Source organism: Symphalangus syndactylus, chromosome 3 (assembly GCF_028878055.3).
Source record: "Symphalangus syndactylus isolate Jambi chromosome 3, NHGRI_mSymSyn1-v2.1_pri, whole genome shotgun sequence".
NCBI lineage: Eukaryota > Metazoa > Chordata > Mammalia > Primates > Hylobatidae > Symphalangus > Symphalangus syndactylus.
This window is the reverse complement of record NC_072425.2, coordinates 14,188,417-14,207,820: the sequence shown is the minus strand read 5'-3', so window position 1 is coordinate 14,207,820 and position 19,404 is coordinate 14,188,417. Positions and strand designations below refer to the sequence as shown.

General features: G+C 44.6%; 1 protein-coding gene across 4 annotated transcripts in view; it reads left to right on the top strand.

Annotated features, from left to right (window-relative positions):
- The first annotated feature begins 881 nt into the window (after positions 1–881).
- The window catches only part of FUBP3 (far upstream element binding protein 3), a 59,044-nt gene continuing 40,521 nt past the window's right edge, over positions 882–19,404 (top strand). For all 4 annotated transcript variants that reach the window (XM_063635853.1, XM_063635852.1, XM_055270690.2 and 1 more), the window contains exons 1-2: positions 882–1,136; positions 16,726–16,831. In XM_063635853.1, coding sequence (XP_063491923.1) covers positions 1,053–1,136; positions 16,726–16,831 — 190 coding nt within the window. In that variant the 5' untranslated portion in view covers positions 882–1,052. The remainder of the gene's footprint in view (positions 1,137–16,725; positions 16,832–19,404) is intronic.

The window sequence follows — 19,404 nt, the reverse complement described above, 5'->3', positions numbered from 1 at the left end:
GGCATAAGATGTTCGACAACATGGTTCTTCATTAAGTCCAACTCCTTATCATAATAGGGCTTGGGAAATATTAAACACGAGGGCAATCGTGCTAACACAAAAATGGGCGCCCGCTAAACCTTGTTACTTGTTTGCTCACTTATAAGAAGAGCCAACTGAAAGGCTCAACTGAATTCTAGCACTAAGATTCCTTCCTTGCTATAGAAGATCTATACCTGGTCACTTCCATTAAAGTTACATAGGCGTTCCAAGAAGCCTCCTGCAATACAGTTGTGACTCAGCAGGTATGGGAGTAATGACGGTCCTGTGGTATTTCCTGCACCCCCAGAGTCCCAGAGTTTGTGAAGGACCCTGTAAGAGGACACCACGCTGGCTTTTCAGTGGGCGCGTCCCTCCTGGGGGCGTCACCAGGCAACCCCAGGCGGAAGTGGCGGCGGCCCATCCTCATGCAAACTGCAGTGTTAAGAACTGGGGCCCAGGACTCCCCGCAAATGTGGCACACTGACATTCTGTGATGCTGTCCCAATGCCCTTTCAAAGAGCTCAGCCCCCAAATTCCCAACCAACAGCCATTTCAGGGAGGTGCTGCCCAGGACCAGGCTTTTGATGAACCACGACTGTTCGGGGTGCCGTCTTGGGAGAGCCACGTCAGTCCCTCTGAGATTCCAAACGGCCGACAGCGGACACCTCGGGACCACATCCTAGCCTCGGGGACCTGTCAAGACGCCATCGACGGTCCTGGACCAAATCCCGCCCGGGAAGGGAAGGGTCGCTACCGGACCCTGGAGATCGACGGCTGCTCAGACTGAGGCCGCGATCTGAACCCACTCCGGGGCTGCCGTCCCGCCCCCATTTCCGATCGGTCGAAGGTCACGTGCCCTTACCCAGCCCCGCAGACGCGGCTCCTTTAGCTGAGAGCGTCCCGGCTTTCCCTTCCGCCGGAAGTAGGGCGACTTTCCTTTTCCGGCTACGGGTCCCCAAGCGGAGCGGGAGGCCGGACCGGGGAGCCGAGCGGCGGCGTCGGCGGCGGGGGCGACGGCGGCGGGGGCGGTAATGGCGGAGCTGGTGCAGGGGCAGAGCGCTCCTGTGGGGATGAAGGCCGAGGGCTTCGTGGATGCCCTGCACCGGGTCCGGCAGGTACGGGCGCAGCCGGCTGGCAGGAGCACGAGATCCCGAGGCGGGGCCTGGCGGGCGGGGAAGAGGGTTTCGGGCCTGGGGGCGGGAGGCCGCCTGAACCGACGTCTCAGCCGGGCCGGGCCCGTTCCGTGGGGTTCCTACAGCCGAGAGGAGCCGGGTGGATAAGGCCACTGCGAGGCCCAGGCGCGACCTGTCGGGCGGGTCTCCCAGCTGCCTGAAGTCGCTGGGAAAGGGTTTGTTTAGAGCGTCTGGCCCCATCGTGCCCCAGCGGCCAGCCTGGACCCACAGTGTAGCTAGCGCGGGGTTCTGAACCTCGCGAGGGGAGGGGTCCGGGAAGCCCACGGGGAGAATCTGGGTGTAGACGTAAAGCAGCTGTCTCACGCCCAGTAGCTTGTTAAAACTTGGGGAACCTCGTCTTTAGACTTTCTGTTGAGTAGAAGGAACTCGAGGGCATCTTATATGTGAGGGTGCTCTTTGGAGAGGTGAGAGAGGGAGGTGTTACATGTGTGGGGGTGGTCCCCAAGATGTAGAAATTTCTCATGGCAAGCTTGCCTCTGCTGGGGAGAATGATACGGCCTCATTCCGACATTGAAACTTTACTGTCTGACAATGTCGTGCATTTTGTCAGAGTTAAATTAACTGGGTTTTAAAAGGCTCCAGGCTTCCACAGAGAGTGAATATGGGACCTGCCAAAAATACTTATTGGCTTCTGGCATGATACTTAGAACAGAACGTGTTCTTCAGTTGTATCTAAAACTTACTTACAAGTTAGCCTTAACACTTAAACTTCCTCTGTTAAGTGTCTATGTCCTCGTCTCTTCTTATGTAATTGTAAGCGCACTGATACTTTAAAAGATGGGCTATAACTAATTACTGCTTGATTCCTAACAGAAAGCCACAGGAGTCATTGTATTAGAAGAAGGTCTTCACTCGGGCGCTTGAAGATATGGTCTTTACATCTCTTTCCAGTATTCCAGGGGAGGGAACCCTACCTGTTTCCCTGATACTGACTTTTCATGTTATATATTGATGCTCCTGTAGACATTATATTGGATCCCAGAACTTTCCAAACCTGTGGTTCCACCTAAAATTTTATCTGATGAATTGTTACTTTACTGCCTAGGTGCCAACCAGTACAGTAGTGAGTATCCATCTTACTTAGACTTCAGATCCACCCGTGGCTGTAATGGATGAACATGCCACCCAGCTCCCCTTCCACCACTCTGCTTGCTGGCGTGTTACAGTGCTCTCCTCTACAGTACAGGGTCCTGAACCTTGTTTCTCCCTGGCTACTAATATGTAATGGCTTTCGCTCTGTGCTGATGTGTGACAGTCACCTTGTTGGCCTTCTATGTCCGGGAAGAATTATAGTCACTGCCCTAAAGGGCTCAGATCCTCAGTTTGCAGAAGGCCTGTAGTTGAACATAAAGTGAATTTTGAACCATTGAGAAGACATTCCGCTTCTCTTGAGCCAGTGGTTGAACTCATATTCTTGGACAACCTGCTCCAGAGGGAGACCCTCTGTTAAATGCTGACCTAATGTGGATTGTTGAAGCAGTGGTGTTTACTACTAGCAGTGAAAACTTCATTGGAATTGTTCTCAGCTCTGAAATGCACCATTGACTGGAGCAGTAATAAGCCCAATGGAGACAGGGCTGTAAGTGTGTTGCTTCTGAATGTTAACAGCTGGAGGTCCATACTATCTCCAAGGATTTGATGGCCTTTAAAAACTAAAGAAAAAAACAGGTTGGTGGGTAATTTTAGGTTTATTGTATATAGATTTGCTGGGCAAGAATGGAACGTTAGAAATCTGTAATACTGTATGCTGATGGTAAACATACTCAAAGGATCTCATTTGGGCATCTGGAAGGTGATAGTTCTTTTTCTTTGTTATATACACAGCATGTTACAGAGATGTGATTTTTCTCCCCATTAAACAGAACTAAAAGACAGTATATTTATTTAAATGCAAAGCTTTTTCCCCTTTTATGTCTCCTCATAAACCCCAGAGACAGTCTGTAAGGCCCTCTTAAATTTGTCAAAGAGCAGTAAAGTGTCTCATGCTCAGGTTTTCTAGCAGATCGTAATAGAGTCTCAGTTGACCCTGCTGGGATTTGAACCTGCAGTTTCTATTAAGTCTGGTGTGTGAAGTCCAACACTTTATCAACTAGGCTTTCCCTCTGACATCTTGAAGCCTCAGTGTATATCTTTGGACTCTTTGCAGCAAAGTGCATCAGTTGTTAGTTTACTCTGAGCATGGTATTCCTAGGTTGAAAAGAAGTCTCTGAAGATGTCAAATAAAATGTAAACATTTTCCCCAGCAGTGTGAAGTCTAGTGAGTTAATGTTTGGCACAAGCAGGTAATTTACATCCATTCTATAGGGTAGTAGAAATGTGATCTGGGCAAGTCGCAGTGGCTCATGCTTGTAATCTCAGCACTTTGGGAGGCTGAGGTAGGAGGATGGCTTGAACTCAGGGGTTTGATACCAGCCTGGGCAACGTAGCGAGACCTTGTCTCTACTAAAAATTAAAAAAATTAGCTGGTTGTGGTGGCCCACCCCTGCAGTCTCAGCTGTTTGGGAGGCTGAAGCAAGAGACTAGCTTGAGCATGGAGATCAAGGCTGCAGTGAGCTGTGATCGCTCCGCTGCATTCCAGCCTGAGTGGCAGAGCGAGACACTGTCTCAAAAAAAAAAAAAAGAAAGAAAGAAATGTGATCTCATTCAGTTCCATGGATGAAGATCTAAAAACTGCTGGATACTAAAAAACATCTTGTCTACTTTTCCCAAGTCATTGGCTGATTAGCAGAAGTGGTGTTTCTTCAACTAGTTCAGGTAAGACAAAATCCTGTTCCACAGCCGTCCTCTGCACTTCTGTCCTGACTGTCTGCCTAGGTTACAAGGGGACCTCTGGATGAGTAGCTCCAAGTCTGGTTTATGTTGTTCCATTCTCCTAAAAATATTTTTAAATGTTCCTAGAAAGTCTGCCATTGATAATTTAGTAGCACCTGTCATCACGCGTGAGCAATCCCTTGTTAGGATAGCGTGATGCCACAGTGCATTATAGGTTGACAGCAGCCTTCCACAAGCTGGACCAGCTAGCAGTCTGCCAGTCATCGCCTAAATAGAAGTTGTTCTCCGAGAAACTACTAATACTTTTTAGGACTTTAAAAAGCATTAGATCTGTTTTGATCTAGATAGACCCACTCAATGCCTCTGGATTGTATAACTACAGCATTTAATGTTGATACAGAATGCAGTCTAAATGGTGCTTCGTGGAGTTCAGCATCATGGTGGCACTACACTCAAATGAGTGTGACCAAGCCATTGTAGGATCAGTAGAAAATAACCTTTTGACAGATTTTTAGGCCCCAACCTCTTCTTCACTGGCACCTATTTTGGGGAAACGTTGGTTGGTGTGGGGCCTCAGAAGTTCCACAGTCCTCCTGAAAATCTCTCCCAGTGCTGCTGTTTAACACTTTAAGCCTGAGCAGTAGGTAATTTGGGATATGTGCTGTATACCCTGGGCTGATTTAGAACTTTAATGCTTGAAGATTCTGACTTTTTAGAACAAGCACTAAGTTTCTTTTTAAGAGAACACTGTACATCTACCATGAGAAGAAAAAGCCTCCATTCATTGGCCAGTGGGTTCGCCCTGAGAGGCTCATTTAACACATGGTTTTGACTCCCGGTTCAGTCAAGTGTACTGAACACTCAAGAGATCTAAGTGGTACTCCACTGACACTGTCTTGTACATGTCCAGTGATTGAATAGCTCAAGTCAGCATTCCACAAGGGACTAACTCCTGCCTGTACACTCATTTCAGCTTTCATAAACACTTGAAGGAAACTAGTGTCTGCAGGAAATCCATGGGCTGCTCCTGTAGCTTTACATTGTTGGGACCCAGTAGAGTACCTGGCAGAGTGAATCTTCCTTAAAGGGTTTTGGTGACGTTACTGAGTGTGTATGCACCACCACATGTTAATGGAAGTGCTGAATTTCATACTGGGTATTGGAAAGTAGATAGTAAATAAACTATATATTCCACTGTATGTCTCTAAGGCTTTTCTCATTTGCAGGTGAGAACATTCATAATGTGATAATTTATCATATAATATAATTATTTTGGGATAGAGACAGGGTCTCACTATGTTGCCCAGGCTGGTCTCGAACTCCTGGCCTCAAGCAATCCTCCCACCTCAGCCTTTCAAAGCGCTGGGATGGGTGTGAGGCACTGTGCCCCCATGCCTGGCTGTCTTTATTTTAAAATCTGATCGCCCATGTGTATTACCAAACTGATTTCTTCTGAAATACCAGTTATTTCATAGATAGAAATTTACTTAGACCACAGTTCTCAAACTTGTGGCCTATGAGCTATAGAAGACTTACTGTGGGCCTGCAGGTATGCTTTGTTTGACACACACAGCACCAACACTTAAAAACTAGAGTGATTTTTGGCTGGGCACTGTGGCTCACGCCTGTAATCCCAGCACTTTGGGAGGCCGAGGCGGGTGGATCACTTGAACTCAGGAGTTCGAGACCAGCCTGGTCAACATGGCGAAACCCCATCTGTGCTAAAAATACAAAAATTCACTGGGCGTGGTGGCAGGCTCCTGTAATCCCAGCTACTCAGGAAACTGAGGTGGGAGGCGGAGGTTGCAGTGAGCCGAGATTGCACCATTGCATTCAAGCCTGAGTGAAAAGAGCAAAACTTTGTCTCAGAAAACAAAAGAAACTAGAGGGATTTTGCATTTAAAAAAAAAAAAGAGATTTCGGGCTGGTCATGGTGGCTAACGCCTGTAATCCCAGCACTTTGGGAGGCTGAGGCAGGTGGATCACTTGAGGTCAGGAGTTTGAGACCAGCCTGGCCAACATGGCAAAACCCCGTCTCTACTAAAAATAACAAAAATTAGCCGGGTGTGGTAGCACATGCCTGTAATCCCAGCTACTCGGGAGGCTGAGGCAGGAGAACTGCTTAAACTTGGGAGGTGGAGGTTGCAGTGAGCCGGGATGGTGCCACTGCACTCCAGCCTGGGCAACAGAGCAAGACTCCATCTCAAAAAAAAAAAAGTTTCAGCCAGGCACTGTGGCTTATGCCTGTAATCCTAGCAGTTTGGGAGGCCGAGGCAGGCAGATCACTTGAGGTCAGGATGAGACCAACCTGGCCAACATGGTGAAACGCTGCCTTCACTTAAAATACAAAAATGAGTCAGGTGTGGTGGCATGCACCTGTAATCCCAGCTACTGGAGAGGCTGAGCCACGATAATTGTTTGAACCTGGGAGACAGGTTACAGTGAGTGGAGATTGCATCATTGCCCTCCAGCCTGGGCGACAGAGTGAGACTCTGTCTCAAAAGAAAAAAAAAAGAGATTTCTAGTTTCCCTAGAAAAGATGTGGCCACACTGCTCCCACAGCCTGCACAGCGATAATCCGTAGGAGCTGAGTAGCTGCTGTGTTTTTGACATGAGGCATTCACACTCTCTGGGTTGTCTTCATTCCCGCCATTTTGCTATTGTTTTATACTGTTCTTTGGGATGCCTAATTAACAGTTTTTTACTTACCTTTTTGTAAATTGTGAGTCAGTCATCTCTGGTTTTTATCTGAAATTTCTAATGGAAAGAGCTCTGGATGGAGAGTTCGGAGGTCTCAGTTGTCTGTAAGCCGATGCATGACCTTGGGCTGGGTTGGCCTTTTCTAGCATTTGATCTATAGGCTGTTTAAAGATCTTCCATGGAAAAGATATCATGGGCAGTTAAGTTTGGGGAATGCAGGATTAAATAAAGGTGAATTGGCTTCTTTACTGTAGGACTTCTCAGAACCTTTAACATGCTTATGTGCATTTACTCCTACAGGGGTTAGGGTGTGTTTTGTAAATGTCCTGAAGTTAGATCACTTCATGCCCTCTTTCCATGGAACCAAATCACATTCTGTGCATCAAACGTCAGGAAATGTGGAGCTAGATAATTTCAGCAGTCCCTTCAAACCCTTAGACATTCAGAGCGTCCGTCTAACTGGATCTGGAAGAAGCTCACCATGTTATTTTGGTTCTTGTGCTTTCTCATGTTATATCTGCTGTCTATTCATACTCCCTTCTCTCTCCTTCTTTTCTGTGTAGTCTTTATTCTGATAACTTTATCTTAGAATCATCCCAATTGAAAATGTTCTGCATTTGGAGTTTTATTATAAAGATTTTGTTTGTTGGTTTTGGGTTTTCTTGAGACAAGGTCTTGCTGTGTTGTCCAGGCTGGAATGCAGTGGCATGATCACAGCTCAGTGCAGCCTGGACCTCCTGGGCTCAAGGGATCCTCGCACCTCAGCCTCCCAAGTAGCTGGCACGCACCGCCGCTCCCAGCCTACATTTTTATTCTAACACCAGATGGTTACAAATCACTTGCAAGACTGAGTAGTGTGATTGGAAGTAGTGATTTGATTTAGATTACTTACCATTAATTGAAGATCTGCTGAGTCCAAGGCCACTTGCTGGATGCTGGGCCAGTACAAAGATAAGTAAGACAAGTTTGTAAGTGGTTTTATCTTATTGTGGAATTCAGTCTTTACAACCACCAGGTAAGATAGGACCAGGGCTATTAATTATCTGTCTCTTTTTTTTATAAATTGAGACAGGATCTCTCTCTGTCACCCAGGCTAGAGCGCAGTGGCGCAGTCTCGGCTCACTGCAACCTCTGCCTCTCAGGCTCAAGTGATCCTCCTGCCTCAGCCTCCCCAGTAGCTGCCACCACGCCCAGCTAATAAGGGCTATTAATTCTCATTTTATATTTGAAAATAATGAGCCAGAGGGAGATAAAGCAGTTTTCTCAGAGGTACACATAGTTAATATATGCAGTAGTTCTTGGACCCATGCCCTCTGCATTTTAAGAAGGACTTGGTTCCTTAGCAGAGGTAGTTGGGTGGTTTTTCATTTCAATGAGGTGGCTGAAGCAGCAGTCTTTTTTTTTTTTTTTTTGACATGGAGTCTCGCTCTGTCACCCAGGCTGGAGTGCAGTGGCGTGATCTCGGCTCACTGCAAGCTCAGCCTCTCAGGTTCATGGCATTCTTCTGCCTTAGCCTCCTGAGTAGCTGGGACTACAGGTGCCCGCCACCACGCCTGGCTGATTTTTTGTATTTTTAGTAGAGACGGGGTTTCACCGTGCTAGCCAGGATGGTCTCAAACTCCTGACCTTGTGATCCACCCGCCTTGGCCTCCCAAAGTGCTGGGATTACAGGCGTGAGCCACCGCACCTGGCTTTTTTTTTTTTTTTTTGAGATGGAGTCTCGCATGTCACCAGGCTGGAGTGCAGTGGCATGATCTCGGCTCACTGCAACCTCTGCCTCCCGGATTCAAGTGATTCTCCTGCCTCAGCCTCCCAAGTAGCTGGGACTACAGGCGTGCGCCATCACACCTAGCTAATTTTTGTATTTTTTGTAGAGATGGGGTTTCATCATGTTGGCCATGATGGTCTCGACCTCCTGACCTCATGATCCACCCGCCTTGGCCTCCCAAAGTGCTGGGATTACAAGTGTGAGCCACCGAGCCCTGCCTAGCAGTCTTTAAACATCATTGGAGGATTGTTGGAATTCCATGGAATGGAAGGGGAAAGCTAATTGGTGTGTCACATTTAGGGCCTTTGGTGGGAGTGACCCACCTGGAACAGTATTTCAGCATAGAGCCTCACCTGATCATCTTAGCATTCTGCCTACAGATGGGCCTCTCCATATCCACTTTAAATTTAGCAGGTGTTTAATGAGCACCTTCTATGTGCCAAGCATTTTGCTATGCATTAGGAAAGTTGTTCTTTAACTTTTTCAGAACATGGACCTTTCTGAGACTCTTGAAACTTTGAACCACTCCCCAGAAATATTTAAATAGTTTGGGATGTAATTTTGGGAAGTCACGAATTCTCTAAAACTAAACCCTGGGGCTCCTAATTAAGGACTCTTTGTCCTAAGGGTACCAAGATGATGGAGACAGATCCAATCCTCAGCTCTGATAGTGGGGAGACAGTATAACCAACATAACATACTCGGTGAGAGTATGCTATTTAGATGTAGTATATAAGATGATTTGCAAACACAAATGTGGGAGTATTTAATTCTGCCTAAGCATAGGAGGGATGAGGTTGTCAGGAAAACCTCCCAAGAAGAGCTGCATCTTACTCAATTGTCATATAATTCTTTATTTCAGTTATTGCAAGTAAGCAGGGCAGGATCCCCTGGGGCTCCATCTCTGATGCCAACAATAGTTCTCATTCATCGAGTCCATGTTGTGCTGGGTGCCAGGCAAGGATTCTTATATATGTTCTTTCATTTGATGGTCACAAAACTCCCAGGGAGTGGCATTGTGATGTGATTATTAAGAGACAAACTTGAAGTTCAGACAGTATGAGTTCAAGTTCTGGTTCTGCCACTTACTAGTTTGGCTTTGGACAAGTTATTTAACTTCTTTCAGTCTTAGTTTTCTCATCTGTAATGCAGAAATAGTTGATGATAGTAATAATTTTAAAAACAATAGTGTTAGAAATTAGGAGGTTACCCTGGGTGGTGGGGTGGGTAGTGACTGAAGGGGGCATGAGGCAGACTTCTGGGGTCCTGGTGATGTTTCTTGATCTAGGTGCTAGTTACATAGGTATTTTAGTGTCCCAAAATTCAGTGAGCTATGAACTTATGATCCATGTATTTTTCTGTGTCATTGTTCTTCAATAAGAGGTTAAAATAGCAAGCATTTCTGGTTCCTTACTGTGCACCCAGCATTGTTTCTAGTGCTTTACATTTGTTATCTTGTTATCCCTATGGATACAATTCCAGGCAAACTGGTTCCAAGTCCCACAGTAAGGAGAATAGTAGCTACTTTAGAAGGTCCCTGTGACAATTAAATGAGGGCGCTGTTGGGCACTTAGTAGGCAGTATGTTTGATGCAGTCTTCTTTGTAACATTAGGTAGTGGGATGCAGGACTGGACCTGCCCCTGGGGCCCATGACTCCAAGCTTGTCTTAGGAACTTGTTATTTGCCGCGGGGCTACTTCCCTGGCTGCACACTGTTTCCTCCCACTGTGGGGCGTAGAGTCTTGCAGCCCAACCTACCTTTCTCCCAGGCAGGACCTCTCTGGGTGGCTGTGCCGCACAGGGTCTGGGGAAGCAAGTTGGGTTCCCACACCCTCGATGCTGGTGTGAGTCTTCACCTCTGCTTGCTGTATCCATGCCAATCAACAGGATCTCTGTTGAGTAGCAGGGACACGTATGTGGATGGCATTCAGGTGGCTTTGCCTGTTTCTAATTGGTATAGAGTTCTAGTAAGTATGAAGTTGTGGGGCTATTTGCAACTTCTTATTTGGATTTATAAGGTGATCTACTTTGGTTATGAAACTTGTCAGAGAATTTTAGTCTTGAAAATGTGTACTGGGAATAATTAATTGTCATGTTTTCTAACTTTAGTGATTTGTGTACCACCTTTATGATTTTTGCCATATCATTGAGCCTTCAATACACTATTTAATATTCTTAAATTTAGATTATTTATTTATTTATTTTGAGATGGAGTCTTGCTGTGTCACCAAGCTGGAGTGCAATGGCTCGATCTCGGCTCATTGCAACCTCCACTTCCTGGGTTCAGGCAATTCTCCTGCCTCAGCCTCCTGAGTAGCTGGGATTATTGGGACACACCACTATGCCCAGCTAATTTTTGTATTTTTAGCAGAGACGGGGTTTCACCATGTTGGCCAGGCTGGTCTTGAACTCATAAGTTCAAGTGATCCACCAGCCTTGGCATCCCAAAGTGCTGGGATTACAGGCATGAACCACTGCACCCAGCCAGATTTATTTTAAATATGTATGCATATTTATATATATATATATATATATTTTTTTTTTTTTTTTTTTAAGAGACAGGGTATCGCTTCTGCACAGGCTATGGTGTGGTGGCTTAACCATAGCTCACTGTAACTTTGAACTCCTGGGCTCAAGGAATCCTCCTGCCTCAGCCTCCCAAGAAGCTAAGGCTACAGGCTCATGCCACCACACTCAGCTAGATTTTTTTTGTTTTAGTTTTTGTTTTTGTAGAGATAAAGCCTCGCTATGTTGCCCAGGCTGATGTCAAACTTTGGGCTCAAACGATCCTTCTACCCCAGCCTTCCAAGTGCTGGGATTACAGATATGAGCCACCACACCTGGCCTATTTATTTTTTATTTTTTATTTTTTTTGCCTGTGACATACCCCCAAGGAGATCCTGAGAACACATGCCCCTAAAATGTTTTTTAAAAGGGAACTAAGTCAGTATCATAAGTGGAAAACTTTGTCATGCATAGAAGGTAATTGTAAGAACAATGGAAGCTTAAAAACATTCATCCATGTACCTCCCAAGATCACCTTGTGCATTTTTCTTGGGAAAACACTGGTTTAGTCTGCCTCTGCATTTTACAGGTGAAGACACCAAGGAGCAAGGCTCTTAAAGGTCTTGCCCAAGGTCACACGCGGGAAGAACTGGCTGGAAAATCAGGACTGTTGACTGATTTCTGGTCCAGTACTCTCCTCCCCTGAGTTTCCACTAACTACTGGTAGTTAAGTGTCTGTGACGTTGATTTATTTTTCATTTATCACTGTGCTTAAAATAGCATGGGTAGTGAGATAACCCATTTGCCTCCCCCTAAAAAGGAGGAAAATAACTTGTGTGGTAGAAAATTGGTTGCAGAGTTCTCTCAAGGTCACGCTTGCAGATAAGGAGGAGAGTGGCCTTGGTTTTGTGGACCATCCTGGCTTTTATCCCCTGGCCTATAGCATTATGAACTGAGGACTGTACCTCACTTCCCTTAAGTAACTACTGTTTAAAATGATCAATTATGTGAAGAATTGCTTGGGCTCTGTGCACTGGAAGTCAGGCTTTATTTAAGTCCTTGGGAACTGAGATATGTTTAAGAAAATATTAGGTGGAGGGAAGGGAGCAGCCAAGTGGTCAGAGAATTTTAGTCTTGAAAATGTGCACTGGGAATAATTAATTCAAAATAGAAAATTAATGTTTTCTAACTTTAATGATTTGTGTACCTCCTTTATGGTTTTTGCCATATCATTGAACCTTCGATGTACTATTTATATTTACTTGGACTCCAGAGTCAGGAAGACCTGGGTTTGAATACTGTTTCTGCCACTTTTTTTTTTTTTTTTTGGTAAACTGAAAGCAAGTTTATTAAGAAAGGAATAAAATAGAGCAGCCTGTTTCTGCCGCTTATAAGATGGGTGACTTTGGGCAGGTCATGTCTGAGCCCCAGTTTTTATTGTCTTAAAATGGAAATAATAAGGCCAGGCACGGTGGCTCACGCCTGTAATCCCAGCATTTTGGGAGGCCGAGGCGGGCGGATCACAAGGGCAGGAGTTCGAGACCAGCCTGGCCAACATGGTGAAACCCCATCTCTACTAAAAATACAAAAATTATCCGGGCATGGTGGCGCGTGCCTGTAACCCCAGCTACTCGGGAGGCTGAGGCAGGAGAATCTCTTGAACCCAGGAGGCAGAGGTTGCAGTGAGCCAAGAACCTCCTAGAGAATCATGGTGAGGAATAAATGAGATAGCATATTTAAAGTGGTTTTAGCAGAGTAGCACTCATTACATTTTAATTCTATTAGGCATTTCAAATCATTTTTTGGAACAAGGTAGTATGTGGAAGAATGAAGCAGTATATTGCTTCTTTACAGAATAATGTAACATAGTCTACACCGTAGTATAAATGTAATTTATATATTGTAATGTTGAACTCATACCCAGCATTTGTTTAACCAGGGTTCAAATGCAGTTTCCTCACTTCAGAGCTGTATCTCAAATGTTATTCTGTACTACTTCTCTCATAGTGGAAATTTCCCAAATTGTAGGTAATGAAGTAAGCATGAATGAAGAAGAAACCTGAAAGGCTCAGTCACATTTTGGAAGAACACTTGTTGATTTAATCTAAATTAGGAATAGGAAGCTGTCGAAACACTTTTATCATGGCGGCTTTGGAGGAAAAAATGACATAAAACTACTACATACATTAGAAGGCAGGCCAAGGACTCAGGAATACAGTTTAGCTACTTTAGAAGGAAGAGAAAAGGGCCAGGCGCAGTGGCTCACCCCTGTAATCTCAGCACTTTGGGAGGCCGAAGCGGGTGGATCACCTGAGGTCAGGAGTTCGAGACCAGCCTGCCCCACATGGTGAAACTCCATCTCTACTAAAAATATGAAAATGAACCAGGCATGGTGGCACATGCCTGGAATCCCAGCTACTCAAAGAGGCTGAGGCAGGAGAATTGCTTGAACCCAGGAGATGGAGGTTGCAGTGAGCCAAGATTGTGCCACCACACTCCAGCCTGGGCAACAGAACAAGACTCCATCTCAAAAATAAGGAAGGTAAAAGATCTGGAAGCCCAGAGGCGTCATTTAAAGGGAGCCGGGATAATGTCATACAGAGCTTGTCGTTTTGTTTTGTTTTGTTTTTGAGTCAAGAGTCTCACTCTGAGATGAGTGTGGCTGTGTTCTAACAAAACTAATTACAAAGGCAAGTGGTTCACCAGCAGTAGATTGCCAAGCCCTGGCCTAGACTACAGTAATATCTCCTAAGGCTGAGTCTGGCTTAAACTATCTTTTCCTTCCTTCCTTCTTCCTATCTTGCAGTCAAGGGGATCTTGTTTATTGTTTTCTGTTGTTGTTTTAAAGAGATGGGGTCTCGCTCCATCTTCCAGCTGGAGTTCAGTGGCTCGATCATAGCTCACTGTAACCTCAAACTCCCCGGCTCAAGCAGTCCTCCTGCCTCAGCCTCCTGAGTAGCTGGGACTACAGGAATGCACCACTATGCCCAGCTACTTTTTTATTTTTTGTAGAGATGGGCGGTCTTGCTGTGTTGCCCAGGCTGGTCTAGAACTCCTGGCCTCAAGCAGTCATCCCGCTTTGACCTCCCAAAGTGCTGGAGTTACCTTTGCTAGCCACCATGCTTTTGGCTGGGGATCTTTTAGAAGCATAAATCAGCATGTTACTCTCCTGCTTAAGACTTGCAGTAGCTGCCCATCAGCCTTCCTATAAAGTCGAATCTCCTCACCATGACCTGAAAGGGTCCAGTGTGAACTACCCACCTTTGGAACATATCTAGTTCCTTCTACGCTGGCAAGATTGACTTCTTTTCCAGGCTTATACCTACCAAGCTTGCTCCTGCCTCAGGGCCTTTGTACAAGTTCCTCTGCCGAGAACATACTTTCTCAGATTTTTATGTAGCCAGCTCCTTATCGTCACGTAGGACTCAGATGTCACTCCTCACAATGGCCTGCACATTCACCCCATTTAAAGCAGCTTCCTAAGCATGCTGTGTGTGACATTATCTTCTCTTACTGTGGTAATGCTTATCACCTGCTGAAATGATCAGTTTATTGATTACCTGGTTTACCTTTAACTTCCCCCAGCTGCTGATTCTTAAGTACCAGGCCTGGTGGTTCTCCTTCACCACAAAAGCTCCAGTGCCTCAAAAAGCCCATCACACAGTAGGTACTTAACATTTGTTGGGTGAATTGCCTTGTTTTATAACCCTAGTATTTGTGGTGTGTTCAGGTATTCCTCTGCCTTCAGGAATCTTCTTATCTTTTCAAAAACTATGAAATATATGGTATTACCCTGGGGCATCATGCAGAGAGGAAGGACACTTGCCTCAACATCACAGAACTCGTAAATGTAAGGGATGATGTCTGCTGTTTAAATCCTGCATTCGGTTTTCAGTATCATGATTGTCTTTGGTTGTTTATTTGTTTCAGGTAATTTCTGGTGGTCCCAATAGGTGTGAGACTTCTGGGAACATTTGGACTAGCTCAGAACTACCACTGAAGACTTTGCTCTGAGGCACAGCTGTGCTAGCTGCCCCTTGATAGACCCCTGTTTATTAACTTTAACTGAGGGACTAACATCAAGAGCAGTTGCTGTAAATATTCCTTTGGTTAAGTGAAAGAGTTGCTTTATTATGAAGATCACATAGAATTTCCTGCTGAGAACAAAGTAGATAAGTAAGAAGTTCTGCATACCATTTGTTTCTGGGGGGAGATTTTTAACAGCTATGTTCTGTCCTTTCACTGATAATAAATATTAAAAGTTGAAGTAGCTCTTAGAGATCATCTCCCTTTCTCTGCTGCAGGAATCCTTCTGAAATTGTTTGGACACTTCCAGTAAAGACAAGCTTATGTTACATCTCTATAGATCATACATCAGTTTATAGACATTAAAGTTTATAGGATGGGTGTATTCCTAAAGAATTGTCAGGCTGGGCACCATGACTCACACCTTTGAGCCATGGGATTAGCCAAAGTGCTAATTCCAGCACTTTGCGAGACTGAGGCAGGAGGATTGCTTGAGTTCAGGAGTTCGAGACCAGCCTGGGCAATATATTGAGTCCTCATCTCTATTAAAAATTAAAAAAATCGGCCGGGCACTGTGGCTCACGCTTGTAATCCCAGCACTTTGGGAGGCCGAGGCAGGCAGATCACCTGAGGTCAGGAGTTCGAGACCAGCCTGGCCAACGTGGTGAAATCCCGTCTCTACTAAAAATACAAAAATTGGCCGGGCATGGTGGTGCATGCTTGTAATCCCAGCTACTTGGGAGGCTGAGGCAGGAGAATCGTTTGGATCCAGGAGGCAGAGGTTCCAGTGAGCTGAGATCGTGCCATTGCACTCCAGCTGGGCGACAAGAGCAAAACTCCATCTCAAAAAAAAAATAAATAAATTTAAAAAAATTTAGCTGGACATGGTGATGCGTGCCTGTAGTCTCAGCTACTTGGGAGGCTGAGGCGGGAGGGTGACTTGAGCTTGGAAATTTGAGGGTACAGTGAACAATGATCACATCACTGCACTCCAGCCTGGATGACAGAGTGAGACATGTTTGTCACATTTGAGCACATGAGGCCTTTCAAATATTCTTGGGGAATTTGTTGCATAAGCGAACCCTGTGAGAAAAGTTAAACTTTTTGAAGAAAGTTCTTCAGTTGTTGGCTTGCTTTTTTTTTTTCTTCTTCTTAAGATGTGACATGCCTATATATTAAGTGGTGACTTAAAAATACTAATTTGCGGCCGGGCGCAGTGGCTCACGCCTATAATCCCAGCTCTTTGGGAGGCCAAGGCGGGCAGATCACCCGAGATTGGGAGTTCAAGGCCAGCCTGACCAACATGGAGAAACCCCGTCTCTACTGAAAATACAAAATTAGCTGGGCATGGTGGCGCATGCCTGTAATCCCAGCTACTTTGGAAGCTGAGGCAGGAGAATTGCTTGAACCTGGGAGGCAAAGGTTGTGGTGAGCCAAGATCACGCGCCATTGCACTCCAGCCTGGGCAACAAGAGCGAAACTCCATCTCAAAAAAAAAAAAAAAAGAATACTAATTTGCTTGTAGAGACACATTTTTGAAAGTACTCTAAAGACAAGTTATTATTAAGACCAAAAGAAAACTCACTTAACAGTGAACAGTATTTGTGCTCTTGCGGTGCTGCCTTCCATTAATCAAGGTCAGGGGAGAAATGGGATAACAGCCCTTTAAAGAGGACACTTGTCTTTCTCCCTCAGAGCCATGGTTTGTTACTGAGTGTTTAAATCTGATTCTCTCTGTAGATTGCTGCTAAAATTGATTCAATTCCTCACTTGAATAATTCCACACCTCTAGTGGACCCCTCAGTATATGGATATGGAGTACAAAAACGGCCCTTGGATGATGGAGGTAAGTTGCCAGAAATATCTTTTGCCTTTCAGGTGGTAGTGAACCTGCCAGTTAAGTTTGAATTTGTCAGCCATTACCTTAACGACTCTCTGAAGTGTCACTGTGTTGAGAGGAAAGGTTGAAGGGAAGTATTTAGGATGATTTTTCTCCGCAGTTCTTCAGCATTTGAGTTCCTATTTGCCTTGATAATACAGAAATCTTTTCACTGGGCTCTGAGATAAAGACTTGGCCCCTGAGCATCAGCTTGGAAGTAATTTGACCTATTTGAGAATTTTGTTTGATTTAGCCTAACTCTGTTCTTCAGTGCGCATGGGAATTGAAGTTCCCACTTTCTCCACAGAAAAGCTACAATTTGGTGCATGGCTCTAGGGAAGCTGTGGCTACACCTTGACCTTAAAGAAAGAGAAGAATGGTGACCTTTCTACAGTCTAGCTGCCAGCTTTTTCACCATTCCCATTTATGTCAGGCTTTTTCTAGAAGCATCCCTTTTCTTTAATTCGTTTATTTATTTGTTGTTTTGTTGGCTGGTTTATATACCCTACTCCATCCCAAAAAGAATTTGAGAACACTTAGAAGTGCCCATCCCCAGCACTCTGGCAGAGTATCTATCAGATGTGTTTGTGTAGAGAGCTTGGACATCTTTATCATATTTTGTCTCCTGTTACTATAGAAGAGATAGTGAAGTACACTAGATTGCCATGAATTTGCATGTAGTCGAGTGAGTCGGTGTCTTCTCTGTGTTCTTTTTCTGTCGCTATGTACCCAATCATTTATGTTTGTACGTATTTCTGTGATGTATTATTATGTGAAAAATGAAGATGTAGAACAGTATGTATTATATAATCTTTTCTCCCAAAAGTGCATGTTTTTATGTACATAGAAAAATATAATTTGCCATGACTCAATTCTCTGGTCTCTAGGAATTCTTGTGTTTTTTTTTAATCCCCCCTTAGCGATGGGATCACACTCTGCTCAGGCTAGAGTGCAGTGGCGCTGTCGAACTCCTGGGCTCGAGTGATCCTCCCACCTCGGCCTCCCAAGTAGCTGGGACTACAGGCATGAGCCACCACGCCTCCTAGTACATTTTTAAATCCTCCAGTTCATAGACTTGTTTGCAAATCTCAATGTCCTGAATAAACCCTATGTTAAGGTTCCTTTTAGTTAAGAGTTGAAGTTTCTTATTTTATTTGTAATTTTCGTGAGTGCATAGGCGTATATATTTATGGGGTACATGAGATGTTTTGATGCAGGCCTGCAATGTGAAATAAGCACCTCGTGGAAAATGGGAGTATCCATCCCCTCAAGCATTTATCTTTTGAGTTACAAACAATCCAGTTACTCTCTTTATTTTAAAATGTATAATTAAGTTATTGTTGGCTATAGTCACCCTGTTCTGCTATTAAATAGTAGGTCTTATTCGTACCCATTAACCCCCCTCCCCCGCGAGTCCCCTTAGCCCCCTACTACCCTTCCCAGCCTCTGGTAACCATCCTTCTACTCTCTATGTCCATGAGTTCAACTGTTTTGATTTTTATATCACATAAATAAGTGAGAACATGTAACTTTTGTCTTTCTCCGCCTGCCTTATTTCACTTAACATAATGATCTCCAGCTCCATCCATGTCGTAGCAAATGACTGGATCTCGTTCTTTTTTATGGCTGAGTTGAAGTGTTTTTAAATAGACCCAAATAACACCTCCAAAAAGTTCTAGAGGACTGAACTTTAACCTCGTAAAGGTTAAAGAACCCTGCTTCAAGGGAAAGTTAGAAAGTTCATGTTGCTAAAGAAGTGATCTAGTAGCCTCTGTCAAAGAAAACCCAAGCCAAACCAAACAAACAGCTACACAGCCTTTGGAAATCTTTATTGCTAAGAAAAATGTGCCAGAATTCTGGCTGCTTGGTCTGCCTCTGCTTTTCTAAACTTTTCATCACACCATCAGCAAGACTGTGAGCCTAGAAGGTGGCCAGGTAAACATGAACATCACTTTCCTTCACAGGATCTGCTTATTCACATTCTTACTCTCTTAAGAGAGTGGCCCAGTGACCTTACCCCTACCAGAAGACAACTGACAGAAAGGGGCTGTGGCAGTCCCCAGACACTGAGATCAACGCAGAACTCAAATTCTACACGTGGAGAACAACTTGGAGAAAAAAACAATATGTGTAATTCTGTTATTTAAACAGTGCTCAGCAGAAGACAGGATTAATTTTATCAAGCTATAATGCAGAATGTAAGAAGCCTGAGGGAAATTCCTTGTTCTTCAAATACAGCCTCTTGTTACGGAAGACCAGGTGTTCAGGGAGGACAAGAGATTCAGCACAACACAGAAACTTTCCTTCTTGCTATAGGAGGGCTTCATATTTAGAGGGAAGAAAAAGATAAACCATGGTCATTTTCTGTTTGTAAAGACTTATTCCCCAGAAGGTAGACATGGAAAAAAAATATGGTTATCAAAACAAAGAAGTGAAAATACACAACATAATAATGAACCCGAGGTTTTAAGTGAGATTCTGGACCTACTAGGTGATCTTGGCCAGGTCAGCTACATCTGCCTGTGACCCAGTTCTCTTTA